The sequence below is a fragment of the Lemur catta genome, chromosome 1 (genome assembly GCF_020740605.2).
Source record: "Lemur catta isolate mLemCat1 chromosome 1, mLemCat1.pri, whole genome shotgun sequence".
In the NCBI taxonomy this organism is placed as follows: Eukaryota; Metazoa; Chordata; class Mammalia; order Primates; family Lemuridae; genus Lemur; species Lemur catta.
The window spans coordinates 181,022,469-181,043,513 of NC_059128.1; the positions used below are offsets into that span (position 1 = coordinate 181,022,469).

The following is a 21,045-nucleotide window of genomic DNA, read 5'->3' on the forward strand; positions in this document are numbered from 1 at the left end:
ATTAATATGTTAATCTCCCAGTATCTGTGTAAAGCTCCATACTAGCCTTGGGGGTGGTGAAAGTAGGCAAAGAAGTGAAAAAGAGACACATATGGCCTTTGCCCTTAAGGATTCCATACTCTGAGAAACCAAGAAACAAAATCAACAAACATGGCAACATAATAAATGCTAACTGGTCTAGAGTCACCAATCCCAAAGAAAGTGTTTCTGACTCCCATGGCAGGGGAAAACTTTTCAGAGGAGGTGAAATTAAAACTGGATCTGAAGGGTAGGTAGTATTGTAATGTATGGAAAATGAGCAAAAACAAAGTAAAGGTATCTGAAAAATTTGAGCTACAACAGTTCTATAGAGGGAAGCTGTGGGGAGAAGGCTGAAAAGGTAGGCTGTGAAGTGTTCTGAAAAATTAAGGATAAAGAGTTATTTCATCTCAATGGCAGTGGGAAGCTATTGAAGTTTAACAAATCTTTAGATTTTACCTCCATGGAAAACTCTTGGGGTTTAATGAGATTAATACATAATCGGTGAAGGTAAAAGGAGACATTCTTAAAGAATCATAATTCCTTGGCACTTAACATACAAAAGAGCCATTCTGGTCTTTACAAATCAGTTTTCTAATCCTTGTTCTGCTAGTGGTTCATTGGTATTGGGAAAGATAATCTCTCTAGGCCATAATTTCCTCAAATGTAAAATAAAGGGGCCAATCAAGATCATTTCTAAAGTTCTTAAATCAATTATTTCACTTCAAAATCAATTATTCTCCCTCTCCTGTTTGAGAGACTTTCTCCATAACAGAAAAAAAGAAAAACTTGTTATTAGTCCATTTAATGATATGGACGTCATAGTTTTAATTACTTAAATTTATAGATTTGTTCTAATTTTATCTGCATCCCAAAGTAGAAATTTGCACACTGGAAAAGAATTCACACATGGTTTAGTCACTGCACTTTTCTTATAAAAAGTATCTATGGAGAGCACATTATTGCATTTTTTGGACTACTGGACTACTTATTTTTAAAAATAATTTTTTCTGTCTCTGCTGCTTGAATCAGGATAAAAACAATTTTTAGATTTTCCAATGTCACAGATAAAAAAATTTAAAACAAAATTGTAGCAAAATAATTTTTAAAAATGTAATTTGAATATGTCACAATGGTAACATCACTGGTTTGATCTTTGCATTTTTGTACTGTAAACAGCAATAGTAAATTTGTTACTTGAGTTTTCAAAAGAAATTGCACCCATAAAAGGACAAATTCCTTTTACTCTTCCTTAAATTGGCAAGTTGAAAAAAATTAAAGAACTTTTGTAAAAGAAGTAGGAAAGGGCTCATTATGAAAACAGAAGTGTTCTAAGTTTTGCAATCATTCTTATGATTTCTGTAGAGTACAATGAGTCAAGAAACTCCAGTTCTAATTTCTGCTTTACTTCAATTAGTTAAATGGCAAAAAACAAAACAAAACAAAACAACCTGATTTAACTGGTTTTACTTTTCCTTTGAAATACTTATCGCAATTATCATCATGCTTTCATTTATTGTTTGTTCCCACTCCACCAGACTGAAAGATACTTGAGTGCTGGGGCTTTATGTATTCACAGCTCCATATCTGGCGCATAAGTTACTCAATATTCATTGAATAAATGCATAGTTTTATTTATCCATTAATTGAAGCAGTTGGACTGAATTTCCTATGTCCTATCTTATGTTTCTGTGATATATATGAATTCTGTGACATATACGAGTTATCTAAGCCTAGATAGTTAATTCTTCCCCTTCAGTTTAATTTTTAGCCTTTTATTGCTTGTTAGTACTCTTTCCAAATAAGGACATGTTATCCTAATTCAACTTGAAGATAAAGCAGTACAAGTAGCTAGAATGACACTAAGTTTAGACAGAAAATGCTTCTCTATGGGAGTGATGTAGAGTTTGCTGTTGAAGCCAACTTCTACCTCTTGAAATTAGGGTTTGCATTGAAAACAATAAATCAAAAAACTAGCTTAAAGGTAGGTAAAGGGAAATCAAACTTAAGAACAATTTCTAAATGGAGAATTTAATGATGCTCTAAATTTCACAGATGTTAAAGCACAATAAAGTTTTGCTGGTGAATCTGCTACTGAGCCCAAGAACATAATCCACCTCTAGATAGAAGTCCTTTGTGTCAACAGAATTCCAGCAACCTCAGTGAGAAGAGACATGGCCCTGCAGTTGAGTACATACATTTCTTTAATGTAAGTCAAAGCCCATTACAATGTATCCTGTTACAATGAAAATCTGTACTTATTTTGGAAGCCCACTTAATTACTTTGAGCAACATTATATACAACCCAACAGATACAATGAAATAACTGACAACTCCTCGAAATGTGAGAGCTAAACCACAAAGAGTAATTGGATAATGTAGACAGACAACTCCAACAAAATATTTATTCTCATACTGTGCTCAACACTAGGTGATATATAAAATTCAACTGGGAAAGGGAGATCAAAGAATTGTGCTTTTTCCTTGAACCTGGCTTGGATAACAATGAGATGAGTAAATCCTAAGTGGAGAAAATTTAATTCATTGTGCTTTTTATATATTTTTTTCTTACTACCCATTTTCAATTATAAAACCTTACATCTGTGCCTCTGGGTATTATTTCTTTTAACTTAAGTACAACGTAATACTAGGCATTCTTTACAATCATTTGCTACTAACTATAAAAAGTACACTCAGGTAAGTCTATAAAATCATTTTCTTTTAGAAGATATGCATTAAATATTCCAGGAACTTTATTTTTAAAGAGAAGTCAAATAAAACACAACTTTTGTTTATCCAAACATGCATAATCCAACCTGAATATAAAATGTACTCCACTGGTAAATTACACATGAAATACAAAGGGAATGCAATTTTACATATGCAAAATGATTGCTGGCTATAGCAATTTAACAGTCAAATTAACCAAAAACATTGTACATTAAAAAACAAAAACAAAAAACACCTTGAAGCCAATTATCTATAGTAAATCAAGGGAAATTCTGATATGGAATGGTTTGACTCGAAGCAAAGAATAAGGCACCTGCTATAAATTTAGAGCAATAACTTTCATTTTTAAAGTTACAATAAAATAGCATTAGTTAACCAAGACGCTTGTTTCAAAGAGGGAAACAAGTACAGGGGTTGATTTACTGGGTGAGAAGGGCAGGTAACAATTCAGTTAAAAACCTGCTGGCCCAAGGTCAGCTGATTCCTATTCCAAAATAGTTAAGTTCTCAACCATCCTTAACCACTTATCTCCCTTACTCTTCTCCATATTTGAGGGTATCAGAAGCCCTCTATGAGGTTCACACTGTGTTATAGACTAGGTAGATTTCCCTTCTGTTCCTCTTAAAACAGCTTATTTTAAAAGACATATCCTGAGGCAATTAACAAAGCAAACATAAGCAGCTTTCTTTTTCCAATTCATTACTACATAAACACTGCTCAGGCTTTTTTTCGTCAAGTTATGGCTAAGTATATAAACAGCCAATATTTGCAGTTTTCAACAGTACTAGAAAAATCAAAACCTGCCCTATCACCCTCACTCTTACCATCAGTAAAAGAAAATTTGATCAATCATAACCTATAAAAATCATACAACAAAGGGAAGACTAAAGATTGATCCTTATCAGTAAATCCATTTAATTCCAAATGTCAATGATGTATCTAATACCTTAATGGCATTTCAATTATAAATCTAGAAAAAATATTTCCAAACTAAGCATAACTTTTTAGTTGATGTGCCTTGTTGCTATTAAAAGTGCTATTAACATGCTAAGATGTCTTATGGCACACTGCACTCAACAGCATGTCCTGATGAGACATTCATTTTTAGTAGTATTTTTCCCTAAAATTTTGTCTAGCATAGTAAATCCCTTTGATATATTAAAATAATTCTGGTAAAATCAATGTGACATAAGCAAACCTTCCCAGACTAACTTCACTCCATCATGATAGCTTTTAGTGAAACCTCAGTGACAGATTAAATTACAAAATGCTCAACCAATTTTTTTTTTTAATGGCATCTTAGGTTACTATACTCACTCATGCAAAATCCAAGGTAGTACAATAGAAACTATATTGTTAAAATAGATGTTGTGGCTATAAGCATCTCCCTTTATATTAGGCATTTAGAAGCTTTGTAAAATTTTTAGATGCTGAAAGTTGTGGTAAAACTAGGCTAACTATGTAGTTGTTCCATTTATAAGCACCTTATTACAAGACAGTTACATGACCCTATAAGGGAGTGTGCTTTGAATTCAAGAAAGAGTAATAAAGTGCCTAGCTATATAAAAATCACAAGACTCTAAATTTTAAATTAAGCTAATTGCAGTTACACATTAGGGTTAACAAAATCTAGACACTGTCTACACAGATTTAATCTAATTGCCCATTCTGCATACTATTTCAATAACCACATAAAAATCTTACTTTTTACTGACTAAATAAGTAGGGTCCACTACTGTAGCTTAACAATCAAATTTTATTGCTTTATTCATGTGGTGTTTTTGCAAGGCACTGTGGTATGGACTAGAAAACTTGGAATGACTCATGAAGAAACCTTGGAATGACACATGAAGGATGATAGGAAAGTTATTCTGAGGCAGGATGCTTTACTGAATTGTTTTTAACCAGGGTATCAAACATCAGGAATGAGTTCAAGTTAAAATTCACAGGAGAATGGAAACATCTTAAGGTCAGTCACTTCACATGCCCATCCTGATACTTTGAATAATCTGGAAAATGGCTGTAAAGAGAAAGAGCAAATATTAAAATAAGCTTTGAATAAAATAGGTCTGCCAACTGGCAAATATTTATAAAGGTAGTTGAAGAATCCAAGGATACTCTTACATTTGCAAATGCTACCTAACTTCATTGTAATAAGAAGTGAAGAGGAGCCTATCTTAATAAACAATTAAATGCCCCTAAGTTATTTTTGTAAATCTCAGTTTCCCTGAACTTTATGTCTAAGTGTCCAAGTGAGGTTTGCAGATAACTAATCATTTTTAGAAAGAACTTAAAGCACCAAAGCAAACAGGTTTTTCTAGCACAGAGTTATTTTTGGTTTATCCCTAAATAATTAAGCATCTTTTTAAGGTCTGGCCTATAATATATGCATGTTTCCTCATTCTCACAAAGCTGAAATTCAATCATCTTTAGGTTATATAAACTACTTGGCTCTTGGCCATTTATCAGGAAAGCTTCCTACTGGTAAGTTCAGGAGAAAGCCAAAGTGAAATGTTAAACAGAAATCTCAGTAACTTTGCAATGTGGAAAACAGAAATATCTACTTCAATTTTAACGGCTTGCATATTAAGATAATAAACAAAGAGAGGAAAGACATTTTGTAACTAATTTGCAGAAGCAAATGTCTATTACTGTAACAGACTGCCCAGACAACTAATTTTTCTTACCACATGTCAATTTTTTTTTATTAATTTAAAAACATTTGTCTCATACATTAAATTGTCAATCAGGTACGTTTCCTCTATAGTAAACCCATTCTTTGCACAAGCTTTATTCCATAAAACATACCCAGTTTTGACAAAAAGACATTAGGTTCTGGTACATGTTAAATCAAGTTCTAACTCCATATGTTCGTGGTGTGTATAAGCTTCTTTGCAAAGGCACTGATAATGTAGTTGCATTACATTGTAAATTCTCATTCCGTGAGTTTTTTTTGTTTGTTTGGTCTTAAATTTCTTCCAACTTGATTATCACCAAGGACCTGACCTCCTTTCTGATCTCCTGTGAGCACAAATCAAGCTGGGAGAAGTTTCTGGAGCACCACCCTCTGTGCATATGTGGGGCAAGTAATTTGGTTCATACAAAACAGAATTATATGGCGCTTCTGGCAGGTGGAATGAGAACTACGCAGGTGGGACTCACCACTGATCGGTCACCACGTCATCCCAAAACCTTCACCCAAGCCTCTCTACCCGATGGGAGCCCCCCAGGACACTTACCAGAGCCACAAACAACAAAAATGAAGAGAGCCAATAACCAGGGTCCTACAGACGCCTTCTCTTCGGGGGCATTTCTCTGCAAAAGCGAAAATCCACCGTTCAGATGCAGAGAAACCACTCGGACCCCAGGCTTCCACAGCCTGCACCCCGGGCCAGGTCGCGTCGCCAGGCCTCCTCACCTCACAGGGTTTCCCTCCGTTCCCAAGCCCCTCGACTTAGCGTCCAGCTCGCAGCCTCGGGCCCCCAGCCCTCCACGGCACCCGGAGCCCAGAGTCGGCCGGGTCTGCGGCAGAAAACTCGACGCGGCCCCAGGGCCCGGGACTCAGCCCCCGCTGTGGAACGGAGAGGGGCGCCCGCTCTTTCCTTACCGAGGTCTTGGCGACGTTGCCGCGCTGGGTGATGTTCTTGCTGTGCTTCTCGTTGGCCATACGGATCCGCTGTTTGGCAACCATTTTCGCGGCGCCGCCACCTGCCCCGACCACCCCTCCCACTCGCACGCTGGCCGATCCTCGAGCCGCCGCGAGGCTCCGCTCCGGGTGCCCGCGCCGCCGGAGCGCGGAGGCTATCGGGCCGGGCTCTCGCTACAGCCGAAGGGCCTGGGCGCGGCGAGCGCGGGGACTGAGCGCTAGCGGGGCGCGGGCTGCCGACTGACCGACGATGCCCGACCGACCAGCCGAGCTAGGAGGGGGCGCGGGAGGAAGACAGCAGGCCGCCGGGACGCCCTCGCGCCGCTGCCGGGAGCGTGGAGTGAAAGAGGAAGCAAACGCAACACAACCAGACGGTGCAGCCCGCCGCCTCGAACTACTTCGGGTTCGGCTGCCAACGTCAGCAGTAGGCGGGCTCCGCCCCGCGGAAGTGCGGGCTCCGCCCGCTGAAGACGGACGGCGAAGGCAAGCACACTCGCTCTAGTCCAGCCCTCCCAAGCTCTGTAAAGCATTGCCCCAGTGCTGCGCGTGCGCGTTCGGGCTTCTTTCCGCTTCTCTCCCCAACCGGAAGTGAATCGGCCCCGAGGCTGGTGGCCTCGGAAACACCAACTCGCAGTCTCCACGCTTGAGGAGACGTGTAGGGGCCGGGTTCGGCCCTCGTGAACTCTCACACGGGACGACATGGCGCCGTCCAGGCCCCTCTTGACAGGTGAGTTCTGAACGAGCAAGGGACTCTTGTTTCTTCAGAGCAGTTTCGTTTTCTGTCTTTGCCCTTGAGAACTTACTTGAGGACCCCTGGAGTCTGATCCACCTCTTCTTGTGCCTTGCGAAGCCAGACTTTTTGGCTTTCTTGATATCGCGTGGCAATCGGAAGTGAAGCCTCCGCCCCTGGGCTCCAATATTCCCCCTCCCTTTTACCCATCCATCATTCTTCCCTGCCTCTTGGCCTTCTGCAGGAACAGAAGACGGGGGAGAAGAACAGAAGGTGCTAGTTGAATTTGTGAACTCTGGGTCTGCAATACTGGTGTTACATGGGTCCCTGTGAAGTCATTTAACTCTATAATAAGAACAAAAGATAAACATATCTTTTAGTCCTGTAGAATGACCACACACATTAAGTACACCTGGACTTAACGTAATTCTGAATTCCGTACTCCCTGCCTTAAAGAGGTTTGTAGGACTGAATAAGGAGAGTGGAGCTGTGGTAGTGCAGGTTTCAAATGATGAAGGTGTGGTTTGGGGGAATAGTAGTGAGCATACTAGAAATATTCTAGCAACATTTGATATTGAAATGGTTATGAGCGTTTTAGTAGAGGACTCCTGAGATGTTGAAGCTGCGGAGAGTTTGTAGGGCTGAAGAAGATAGTAAACTTAGTATTGGACAGTGCCGGGGAAGAAGACACTGGACTATGGTATGCCTGGGAGTCTTTGTGTATGAGTATCAAATAAGGAGTGGGGAGTTTGGAGAGAAAAGAAGACTTTGAATAAGTCATAATAACTACATAGGAGGGAAAAAGTCATTACGGGAAAGGTTGCTTACGGTTTCAGGAAGGGGATCATTTTCCCCCCAGACTTGAAAGAAACCTTAAAAAGTTTTTGCATTTTTGCTATTCTACAATTTTAAGACCTTTGATGTTAAGCACCACGCCCACTCATATTCAATCTATCTACGACAGTTTATTCATCAGTCATTTATCAAACGATGACTATAATCTGCTAGATATGTTTCAAAGGCATAATTACATAATTAAATGAATTTTTTCTCTAGATTCATGAAGGTAGCTTGTTATTCACAATTTTTGAATACTAAATGCTTATTTGAACTCTAATAAAAAAATTAGTATATTTTAAAATGTGATAAACTTTTCAAATACTTGCAGTGGTTCCTCACTGCTTACAGGGTAAATTCCATCCTGTGTAGCATAGCATAGGGAACCTTTATAATCCTTGAATAGCTCTTGACACTCATTTATTTCCTTGCCAGCACATCTTATTTTGTGTTCCATCAATACTGACCTGCTTGTAAATCCCTTTGAATAACCTATTTCTTCAGCCTAGGAGTATTCTATTCCTCTTGTTGAGTTGACAAAGGTCTTTTCATTTGTTAAAATTCATATCAGACATCATTGTTCCGTGAAGCCTTTCCTCACTCTTGCTAGATCAGTCACTCCGCAGTCTATTTTTGTACCTCATGTATAATTGAAATTTTTTTTCACTTATCACATAGGATAATTTTCTAGATGTTCAGTTGTTTTTCTCGTCTGCTAGATTGTGAGCCGCTTGATGTCAGGGCAGGGTCTTATTCATCTCTGTCTTCTCAGTACCTAATACAGTGCCTGGTAAACAGTAGGTACTCTAAATGTTTAATGGAGAAATAAATTAACAAAGGATTGCTACTTATAGTCAAATTAACCAAGGATGACTATTTTCTTGCAGTGCTTAAAATCAAGGGCTTTGTAAGAGCGTAAAGGTCATCTATTCAGTCTACCCCTTATATTCTTAGGGATCCTGAGAAATTATGTGGTCAGATACACCCTGCAAATCGGCAAGGTCAGGATTATATGTATTCAGATCATTCAACTCCATGGTCCATTTTTCTTTCACTAAAATACACTGCTTAATTTTTTAAATTTTCTTAGTGTAGGTATTTCACTCAACAATAGATTATTTTACTTCCATAGTCTTTTGTTAAACATAGACTGATGGGATTTTAGAGCTTTGAATAATTTGGAGATTATCCAGTAAGTTTTATTAGCCATGACTCTAATTAGAAATGACAAAAAAGCCAAAGCAAATCAAAAGGGGATTTTTTTTTTTAATTCATGTAACCTAAAAGCCTCAGTATTGCCATATGCAGGTACTGACGTGCCTCAAAAATCTGTTTTTCTTCATCCCTAGATCCTTGCTTTCTTCTAGATTAAATTCATTCTCAGTCTACAACATTCAACTAGTCCAGTAGCTCTAAAGGAAAGAGCACATTTTTTGCCAGTAGTCTCAGCAAGAGTCTCAAGGCTAGCTGTCTGTGACTTTACTTGGTTCCTGTTCATCTTTGCATCAGCCAACTTTTAGTCAAATGGTCAGGACCAAATTATATTTTAACTCCTAGATAGTTCACAAAAGATTAGTGTCTCTTAAAGAAGAGGAGCTAGATGCTAGGCATGTAAAACAACAATGTTCATTACATGAAATTCATGTTGTCTAATCAGCTTTCCTAATTGAGGTCGTCAAGATACTTTATCAAAATTGAGACATTTTCCTAAACTGATATGTAGTTCAGGAAATGTAAGGTTTAGGAAAAGTATCATATTTTAAAGATTACTATATCCCTGACATAGGACCCTTGTTTGTGACACCCCAGTGTTTTTGTCATTCCAACTCAAACCTGGAGCAATAAATAGTAGATGAGTCTCTAAAAAGACTAGTAAGTTTAGAAAAGATACTATGTAATACAACTTCAATAACTGTTCTTAAACAGTTACTGTGTGAAACTCTGGCATTTATTTGTTGTTGTAATGAAAGGAATTATTTGCATTCTGGGTTTTTCTAATAGAACATATTACTAATACCGTTTGATTAAAGGAGGAAATAATTAAAAATAAGGAATCATACCAAGTCCGAATACACTGTATTAAGCTAACTATACATTATATTCATTGTTTCACATTCAGACATTTCTAATTAAAATGGATTCCTCATTAAAAGGTTATATGTAGAACAAATTTGTTTGTATATTGAAAAGAGTTTGTTTTTAGTCCATATTTATTTTTGCTTTTATTAACTTGCAGAATAGTTTATGTGCTGGTATGGACCTGATTTTGTGTTTCTCCTAATAAATTTTGTTTATACATTTATTCAGATTTGAGGCAGCACATTCAGCGGTCCCATGGATCTGTCCCTTGCTTCGACAGTGTCTGAACGGAACAGACCAAGCACTTTTTTTTAAAAAACAACAAAAAGAAAAAAAAGCTAGATTAGTATGAGGAAGCTGTATAAACTGATTAAATCTAGTAAAGTATCTTAGAGATGCAAAATGTGTTGTGGCACTTTCTCCTAGTTAGGCTTCTCTATAGGGAGGTATGGAATAAAATATTTGTTTTAAATAGTGATTTATATTTATGAACAAAACTATAATGACCCAATATGATTTTTATTATGAATTCAGTTGGTAATTACTTCAATTGATACCATAAGACTGACATATCTATCAGAAAGTATCATGTACAAGGAAGGTTGTCTAATTTAATGGAGGACCATCAATATTATCAGCCTTCATAGTAGCTTTGATATATATTTTTGTCTCTTGAAATGTTTTTGCCTTAGTACAAAAATCTTAAGTCTATTCGGTATTTGATTATAACTCCATACTTTTGTCCAGTATTCCCAAGTAAAACCCAATGTTGAAAACTTTAACTTGCAATTGGTTTAATTTCTTGTTAAACTGTGAACAAAACATTACCAAAAATGATTTTTAAAAGCTTTTCATTTTGATATAATTTAAGACTCACAGAAGTTTCAAAAACAGTAAAGAGAGTTCTGTGCACTTTTCACCCGGTTTTCTCCAATGATAACATCTTATATAAATGTAGTACATTATTGAAAACAGGAAATTGACAGTGGTACAATAGGATTTACTAAACTACAGTTCTTATTCAGATTTTACGTGTGTGTATGTGTGTGTGTAACCAAAATACTAAGAAATTTTATCACATGTATCAATTCCTGCAACTACTGCTGTTAGAATATAGAACTCCATCCACCAAAAAACTTTTGTGCAACCCTTCTATATAGTTAGATACTTCTTCCAGCTCTACCTTTTACAGTCACTCTGTCTGGTATCATGATAATTTTGTCATTTCAAGAATGTTATATAAATGGAATTATTGAAAATGTAACCTTTGGATTTTTGTTTTTAAAAGTTTTCTTTATTTCAACATGTACATGTTGAAAAGCAGTTGATTAATTTGACTCAAGATTTTTGTTTTCCAGAAACATACTAAAACGAGGAATTAGAGGCCACATGAGGCTTGAATGTTATTTGAGCAAGAAAGACAGGGCAATTTTCACACTGACTTTTCTGTTGCCTTCTGAGAGTTTGGGTTATTAGGCTGGGCACAGTAGCTCATGCCTGTAATCTCAGCATTTTGAGGAGCTGACATGAGAGGACCGCTTGAGGCCACAAGTTCACGAGCAGCCTGAGCAACATAGGAAAATCCCATGTCTACAAAAAATGTTTTAAAAAATTAGCTGGACATGGTGGTACACACCTGTAGTCCCAGCTACTTGGGAGGCTGAGACGGGAGGATCACTTAAGTCCAGGAATTTGAGGCAGCAGCAAGCTGTGATCATGCCACCGTGTTCCAGCTTGAATGATAAGACAAGACCCTGTCTCAAAAGGAAAAAGATTTAGGGTGAATGTGTGAAAAAGTGTGGGTTAAATGGATTTTCTTCGCCCATTCCTTTGGGGTCTTCTACATTTTTAGTTTGGGAAATAGATAAGAAATACAAATTTTAGAAAAGGAAAACCTTCTACTGGTTGCCCTGAATACCATGAAAGTTCTCACTGCTGTAGCCAGTCTACTTTCGTGGATTCTGGGGTATAGCTGCCACTTAAGTAATGTACAAAAACTTTTGAGTTTACCCCAAGTAAACACAATGGTTAGTGATAACAGCAAAATCAAATATGGAGGACCAAGGCTACTAGTTAAAAGTTTCAGGAGAACACAGGAAGCTGAGATGAACTGGGTAAAAGCTTTTTTCTTTTTCTTCTTTGCCAGTCAGTTTAGGCATATGTTCTTGGAGCCAGCAGTTAAGGTAACAGAACATGGTTTGATTGCATCAGCCTTTTCTAGTCATACTGCAGTTTCATTGGGACTATATTAACCATGTGCCATTTTGCTATCCTAGACCTGTGTGTGAATTCTAAGAGAGTTCTTAATGTGTTTACTTGCAGCAACAGCTTGTGGGAGGGTCCTCATGGTGACAACCTTTTATGTAATGTAGGAATAAAATGTAATCTGATAATTATGAACTCCCTCACTTGAGAAATTCATTTTTGATTAATCCCTCAGATGTTTGTTAAAATCTTAATTATAGTATTAAGAGAAAATGGCCTTTTCTCTTCTAAATTGTAATGTGTCATACTTGATATTGCAATAGATTATTGATTTGGTAATGAGAAATGGCACTACTTTGCCTATATGGTAAGAGAATTTTAGTGCTAAGAATTAAACTTTATAGTATTTAAATCTAGGAGAACATTTTCTGGCACAAAATGTTTTATAAATGTCATTAGAGATTTTTAGAGTGGATTATCTTCAGTGTTTCATTCCAGCTGTAGCAATAGGCTGAGCTTTGAAATCACTGTCTCAAGTGCAGTGATGGATTCTTTTTTTCTTTTTTCTTTATCCCTAATACCTAGCACATAGTAGAGCTATCCAGAGGCTATATCATGTAGAGCCTTGTAGGCCGTTGGTGTAAGGAGTTTGGGTTTTGATATAGGCAGAGTGCTTTGCTAGGCTCCATTCTGTTTACAGGCAAACTAGTCCCAGGGGCAACTGCTTTCCCAGACTAGCTCAGCCCAGTATTTTGCATATGAGAAAACATGACATCCATTAATATACTTGTGGATGTCTAGCAAGAAACTCATTATTCAATTATGTGTGTTTACCTATTTATTTTCCATCTCTCCACTAGAGGGAGGCTCCATGAGGACATAGGTTTCATCTTGTTCATTAGTGGTTCTTTTACTTTTGTTCTAACTTTAGATTATTTACTTTGAGATCATAGGATACCTGAAATTTGAGCTAGTTAATTCTCAGGTCAAACATCAGTGTTTTGACAACTGTCTCTTAACAGTTGAGAAGGGAATGGAAATAGAGATCAGAGTTGGAGCACCCAGGCAGGGTGGCCCCTATTTACCAACTTTGCTGCTTTCCCAATAACCGGAAGGGTTGGAGATTTGTGAATGACTGGCAGAAAAGGAAGCAGGTGTAATGTATCCAGGACCCTTAGTAAAACGTTTTCATTTCTTCAGCCCTTACACTGTTGCTGCTAGTAAGAAGTCTAACTAATGAAGCCTGGTGTGGTGGCACTTGCCTATAGTCCTAGCTACTTGGGAGGCTGAGACAGGAGGATCGCTTGAGCCCAGGAGTTCGAGACCAGCCTGGACAACATAACGAGACCCCCATCTCTAAAAAATAAAAAAATTCTGCCTGATGAAATAGCAACTCAACAATTTTTTAAGTTTCTCACCTATGTATTACATACTCATGCATTGCTTTCCATCTCCACTGCCCAACCCCAGTTCAAGTTTCCCTAATGTCTCTTATGAGACTACTGTGGAAGCATCTTGAATAGTTTCTCCACATCCACACTTAATAATCCATTCCAGTTCATTGTCTACACTGTACCAGATTAACTTTTTCAAAATGCAAATCTTGCTTTTTAACAATCTGCCTAAAACTCTAGAGGATTTCCACCATTCTTTCCACCATTCCAACATTGCTTAACGTAGGCCTCAATATCGTTCTTGTTATGAGCCCTATTTTCTTTTCCAGCTTCATTTTCTTCCTGTCACACAGGCCTTTTTTCCATCTGATGCTCAGCCATTTCTCTTACTGTGGAGTTTTGAACTCATTACTGTTCTCTTTGCTTGTTAGTTGCGATTCATTCTTTAAATCTCAATGTACAAATCACTTACTCAAGGGCACTTTCCCTAACCTTTTATTTTTAGGTCAAAACTCTGTATTTTACACTCTTTGGTACCGTATATGTTTGTAGCACTAAACACAGTTAACAATTCCATATATTTGGAATTATATTTTATTACTGTCTGCTAAGTTCAATGAAGTCAGAGACAAGCCTGATTTTCCTTCCTATTGTATCTCCAGTGCTCAACATAGGACTTAAGAGGTAGGGTTTTTTTTGTTTTTTGTTTTTTTGATTTTTTTTAATCCAGTAAGTGTTTGTTGAATAAATGACTCAATTTATTTGGGACAGCTTTAGAAGTATCTAATTCAGCCATTTAAAAAGTATAGTCTAGTTCTATAGATAGTTTAATTATTTAATCTTGAACTTTGTTTTCACTTAATTTTTCAGGATATTACTGTCATTGGGAGCTTAATAAATGAGTGTCTCATTCCACTTGTTCTTTTAGTTGGAGAAGTAGTAAATATATTAATAATGCCTTACATTTCCAAGAACTATAAATATATACTATATTTTAATATTATTATTTTATGTAAAGCATACAGCTATCTTGTGTTGTAATAGTTCCATTTTATAGATTAGGGCACAGATTCAGAGGTAGTGATGCATCCAAGGTTCCACAGCCAGTTACAAACCCAGGTCTGCCTCTGAGTTCATGTCCTTTCTACTGTACCACAGCTGCCTTTCTTTCACTGGTGGCAGTTAAAGTTTTGAGTTTATACTTGTAAAATTTATGTTTGTTTCTCAGCAATTATTAGATTTTATGTACTAGGGTAAGAAAGTATGGCCTTTTAATGCTAACGTTCTGTAGTTCAGTGAAATATTTAATGATTTTATTAATGTTTTGACTAAAGCTTTTAAAAAAACATTTGTGATAACTGCGTCTCTATTAACAAAGTAATGGTGGTTCTTTCCATTTTGTTTCTTCAGTCCGAGGCTCAGAAGGACTATACATGGTAAATGGACCACCACATTTTACAGAAAGCACAGTGTTTCCAAGGTATGGTTTATTTTGTTAAGTGGCATTATAGGGAACATACAGTATATTCTAAACTGTTTTTGTTTTGGGTATATTTTGAACAAGAAAGAAAAAGAACAGATAAACTAGTTTCTTGGAACACATATAATATTAATAGAACATGAAAAGAATACATATTTTCTGTCAAGGACAATGATCTTGACACTAAATAATTGAGTTCAAGCCTTTAGTTTATAATAGTTTTATCTTACGGAGTGAGAAAAAGGTACAAATTTTATAGCCAAACCACTGCCAGTAATCTTTGTGAAATCAGAGAATGAAAAGGGTATAAGAAAAGAAGGAAATATGACTATATGTGCATAATACAGAGCTGGCTAGATATATTTTTCCAGAAAAGAAATAACCGAAGAGTAAACCAAAAACTAGTAAAAATGCTTACAGATAGGGGAGAGAGAGTTAACAAGATTCAGGGGATATGTCTATGAATGAACTTAAGTATATATAGTTTTGACTTTGGACCATGTAATTGTTTTAAGTTAAAAAATAAAAATAATTAAAATAGGAAACTGAAACAAGTGATCCCAGCTTTATATCAAGTTGGTGGCATAACATACGAAGACCTGTAAAATTCTTAAAAGCATCCAGTTTTATTGTTAACTGAAAATTGATAGTCATTTGACTCCGTTATAGGATAAAGTAAATAAGTAATTATATTAACATAATTAGGAATCAAGATTTTTCAGCATAAGAGTAAGGAAGTAAACTTTCCTATATCAATATGAATTCGTGATTTCTTTTCCATAAAAACATTTGTATTTCCTATTTCTTTCTACTGAAAAGGCCAGTAGCAATGAATACCCCTGCCTCACAGGTTGTGATCTCTATCATTCCTCACTAAAAGAAACTAATTCCTTGGAGAATTGATCAACTCTAGACCTAGGACAGAAAATGTACATATGGAGTTAGGGACATTTTGTACCAGGAAACAAGGAAGCTATAAAATACTTACAGGGTTTTGTTAAAAGGTTATAGGAGTCAATTTGAAGGGAGTTCACACCAACCTAAGATGGGACACTTTGAGCATTAAGAATTGTAACTAAAAGGATAAAGCATGTCAAATGTATAAATCCTCAAAAACAAAACAAAACAGAAAGACCTTTCCTCCAAACCTTATTGTTCAGCGTTGATGGTTGATGGAATTGTTGCTCATTACTTTGAAAATTGATAAATAAAGGGAAGAAATCAAGTATTTATCTTATTTTCCCCATACAAACTGTCTTTCAGAGTAACCAAATAGTTGATGAGGAAAATATTTTTATTGAAGAATTCCAGTTAATAAATGTAGGGCTGATGGGATTAGACAATCACCATTTTATAAATCTAAAGAAATCATGGATCTAGGCCAGTGGTTCTTGAACTTTACCAAGAATCATCTGAAAAGCTTGTTAAAACACAGATTGCAGCTCCCTCCCTAAATTTTCTGATTCATTAGATAAGCAGTGGGGCCAAATAATTTGCATTTTAAATAAATTCCTCGGTGATGCTGATGCTGCAAGACCAGGGTCCCCAGTTTAAGAACTGCTGATCTAGGCAGATGATCATCAAAGATTCTGAAACCATTACATGAACCGTTGATGACTGTTGATGGGGAACTTTATAATCAGGCTAACATCATCTGTATCTATTGACCAATCTTTATTAGGCCCAGTTCTCTAGAGCCTTGCTATGGGAAGTATGGGCCCCAAACCAGCCATGCTGACTTCACCTGTGAGCCAGTACTGAAATGCTTCCCAGGCCCTACCCAACTTACTGACTCAGAATCTGTATTTTAACCAGGTCCTGACGTGATTTTTATGTACATTCATGTTTTAGAAGCACTGCTCTAGAAAACAGAGTTTGTGGCAAAGTTATGTACTACACTTGATTGGGGTGTGCAGTCCCCAGACAGCAGGAGTGAGGGGGAAAAGGGAAGTGAGGCAGGGAAGGAGTAAAAGCAAATATAATGGGGATGCACTGAGCTGACCACAGATCTTCAAAATATAGCTGAGTTGCTTGGTCATGTGTGCAGATTTTCTCCAGAGAGGTTGTGTGGAACCACTGAACCTGAAAACCAACCTGTTGTGGGGAGGAAGGATAAGACATTTATCTGCAGCCAGAGCTTTTTACCCTGTTTGGGTTCAATCTGAGTGATGGAGCTCCTTTCCCTGCTCTCCCATGCAGTGGGCCTGATGGAAACCATGCTGAAGTATGGCTCTTACTCCTAGAGAGTCTGAGACAACCAGTGTCATTAGATGAGGTGGCCAGTTCTCTTCGTTGAATAGTTGAGGTTTGGCAGCAGGAAGGATTAAATGGATCCAAGAAGGCACTTGACTGAATCTAGTACAATCTCAGTAGAACTAAGAGATATTGTGCGCTTCCTGGTAAGTTGCAGTAGGAACGTATGTGGTACTTATCTTCTATGAAGGCTAAAAATTTTTTGAAAAAACTCTGAATTTAATCACTTTTAGATGAGTGGTTCTCAAATTTGGCTGCACACTAGAATGATCTGGGGAGCTTTTAAACCTGGATATTCAATCCAGATACTGGCTATTAGATGATAATAAGGAGTTAATTTCATGAGATGAAGTGGCATGGTGGTGATTATGTTTTTTTAAAAATCCTCATCAGAGATGCATACTGAATTATAGAATAAAATGATAATGACATCTGGGTTTTGCTTTAAAATATTATGGCATTAAAAATAACAGAGTAGGTAAAATTGGCTTAGGGTTAATAGTTCTTTAAGCTTAATGATGGGCACATGGGTGAATTACCATACCTTTTTCTCCATTTTTGTGTATATTTGAAATTTTTCATTTAAAAAAATTATGCCAAAATGAAACAGACAAAATTTCTCAATTTCCAAGATGGGAAAGAAAATAATTGAATTCTGGATTCTATGGTCAAGCTTGTTTTCAATCCTGAACACAGTTCTAGAGTGATATATTGAAAGGACAGTTAGTAATTATTGAGATAAGGGAGCTGATTATTGGAGTCAGAATGAGCTTGCTAAGAACAAATTGTTTCAAGCTTGTCTTATTTTCTTTCTGAACAGAATTTCCAGACACATCAGAAAAATAGAACTGTAAACATGATCTTAGGAAAATATCTGAGAAATGAAGTCTTTAGGTTGCACAATGATGACACAGTTGTCATTGGTTAAGGGCAGTGAGGTTAGCTGATTAATGAATTGATTTTAGTTTGAAAGAAGGACTGTTGGTGAGCCACCAGATCTTGTTCAGAGCTCATTCAATATTCTTATAAATAATTTAGATCATAGTTTATAAATGATGTTTTATAATCTACATATTACATAAATCCGTAAAGAATGACTAATGTTTTAAAAAGAGAAAATCAAGATTTAAGTGGATCTCAGTAGGCTGGAATGATAGGCCAAAACCTCGGTGGAATTTAATAAGGATAATTATAAAATTCTGCCTTAAGGTTCAGAAATGAGTTGCACAAGGGTAGGATGAGGAACATCTGGGTCATAGCTATTTATGTGAGAAAGAGATAAAAAAAAATAGTTTCATTAACTATAAACTGAGTATAAGCTACCATTGTATGATTAGAGAAGTGCACATATTTCAGATGAATTAATGTAAAGATAATGTCCAGCTTAATAGGGAAATATTGGTCAGTTCTCAGTGCATTTATTGTTATTTAGTAATTCGAATTATGTATCAGTCATGAAGTTCTCATCTAATGTTGTGACTATATTAATGGACATCTACATGTACACAGATATACATTTCTATTTGGCTTTTCATTATCACTGAGAGATATATTCATAGTGGCCATCTCCATTTGAAAGATACAGTACTTATGGTTTTAATTACTTGATAGAATATTGCCAAGCAGATCTGCTTTGGTACAGCGTACTGCATCAGCATTTATGTAATGGGAAGATCTCTTGTTGTTGTGCTTTCTATATCTACACATGAGAAATTGATGGAAGGTCTACCTTTGTTCTTCAAATCCAGGGGCATTTGTTGGCCACATGAGGATAGTCTATCTACCATTGTTTTGTTAATGCAGGTTGTCTGGGGCATTTTCCACAAAGTCCCCATTTTGAAATCCTACAGCATTCTCAAGATTAGGGCTGATAGCTGGTAACATTTACATTCGTTACATTGGGGGGTTTCCACACAAACTTATAATGCACTCAAAAGGGTTCTTTTTCTTAAGATTTATCTGTTGGTATAAAATCAATTTTCAGCTTACTTTACGTGATTGTTAGCATTGCGTTTTAAGAGATAAAAAGTGTTTGGGCAGACTAAAACATTTTTTTCTAAAATTTGTGTAAGTTCTTAGTTATTAAGAGATTGTAGAGTTTATAATCAGATTTTTTGAAACGCATTAATACTTATTTAAACTTTTTTTTTCCATTTTCAGAGAATCTGGGAAAAATTGCAAAGTCTATACCTTTAGTAAGGATGGGACCTTGTTTGCCTGGGGCAATGGAGAAAAGTTAGTGTTCATTTATATAACATTATATTTTATGTGTGTCATGAATATAAACATAACTGGCATTATTTGAATAACACGTATTTGAATGTCATTAATAAAGTCCAACTTTTATTGTCATAATGTGGCATCTTCAGCGTTACAAAGAGCACCTTCAAAGTTGTTTGTTTCTGTGTATATGCCATGATTTATCTAGTTACTTAGAATTAAAAATTAACATATAAAAAAATTGATTTAATACTGAAGAAGCTAAGTTGTTTTAAATAGTGCTCAAAGTTATTGGTTAGCGTTTCTTAAGTTCTGTCCTGAGAAAATAATTCTCTTTGCTTGTTTATTTTAGAGTTAGTACTTTTTACCTTTGCTGTTAAATTAGTAACAATTGTACTTATTACTGTTAGTCTTATTTATATGAAAGAATGTTTAACATTCTAAAAAATTATCAGACTATAAAATTAGCCTTGCAAAGAATAATTTTGGTTAAATGCTTATATTGTACTAAAAAAAACCAGTCTTTTTTAATTTTCTAAGACTTACTACAACATTTCATTTCACAGACCAAGAAAATACCCAAATATCTGTTGCTTGGTTTAAAATTACATTGTTTTTAACCACATATAATAGTGCTAGGTTTTTTTAAAGAGAGAAAAGTATGCATTCATTCAAAAAGTGCATTTTCTTTTCTTTTTTTTTCCTTTGATCTTTTTCTCAAGTTCTGTCATCCTTATGAAAAGTGCATTTTAAATGTTCTTGACAGTGATACTGTATTCTGAAGTCTTTATTAAATAAGATTGGATTAAACAGGATTTTTAAAAACTACTAAAGAGAATCTTTGTTAAATTAGGTGGTCCACCTTTATGACTATAAGTAGCTGGCAGAATTAGCTTTTATAATTTAAAAAATTATTCATTTTTAATTTTTTTTAAGTTATTGAATCCAAGGGTCTTATCCACAATGTTAACAGTTATAATCTCAGCCTCAAAGATAGCATGTATTCTCAAATTGTCTTACTTCTTTTGGTGTAACCTATTGTGGGTATTTAAGTTTTATTTTTTAAATCCATATTTTAGTTTATACTATTTGAGTAGTGAATCCATAGAAATTTGCTGCCTAATGGGATATACCATACTTCTTTTCATTGTTACTTTTTTAAGTTATCCCTTATTCATCTAGCTTAGAGTTTGTTAAATAAGTCTATTTTTACCTTGGCAATTATTGTTAATACTTCATATTTCCACTTAGCCTTTTCTTGGGTTCAACTCTAAATCTTTTTTAACGTGTCCCCATATGTTATGTCCATTATTTTAATAGATATATTCTACACCAGTTTCTAGCATTTATTTCCTTAAAGTGCTGTGGCCACAATGATACATATTGTTGTTCGAGTGCAAGAGAACCAGATATCGTGTATTGATTGTGATCTTTGTTCAGTTTCTGGCTGAGT

At 36.0% G+C, this 21,045-nt stretch overlaps 2 protein-coding genes across 3 annotated transcripts in view; one reads left to right on the top strand and one right to left on the bottom strand.

The window, feature by feature from the left end:
• Positions 1-2,749: 2,749 nt before the first annotated feature.
• SERP1 (stress associated endoplasmic reticulum protein 1) lies at positions 2,750-6,471 on the bottom strand. Its single transcript, XM_045539465.1, has 3 exons — positions 6,356-6,471; positions 5,988-6,063; positions 2,750-4,768 (listed from the first exon to the last, which is right to left on the bottom strand). Exons 1-3 carry the CDS (start codon positions 6,437-6,439, stop codon positions 4,728-4,730), a joined length of 201 nt encoding a protein of 66 aa, XP_045395421.1. The 5' UTR covers positions 6,440-6,471; the 3' UTR covers positions 2,750-4,727.
• A 483-nt stretch (positions 6,472-6,954) lies between these two features.
• The window catches only part of EIF2A (eukaryotic translation initiation factor 2A), a 35,146-nt gene continuing 21,055 nt past the window's right edge, over positions 6,955-21,045 (top strand). For both annotated transcript variants that reach the window (XM_045539462.1, XM_045539463.1), the window contains exons 1-3: positions 6,955-7,121; positions 15,050-15,119; positions 19,533-19,607. In XM_045539462.1, the coding sequence (XP_045395418.1) occupies positions 7,094-7,121; positions 15,050-15,119; positions 19,533-19,607 (173 nt within the window). In that variant the 5' untranslated portion in view covers positions 6,955-7,093. The remainder of the gene's footprint in view (positions 7,122-15,049; positions 15,120-19,532; positions 19,608-21,045) is intronic.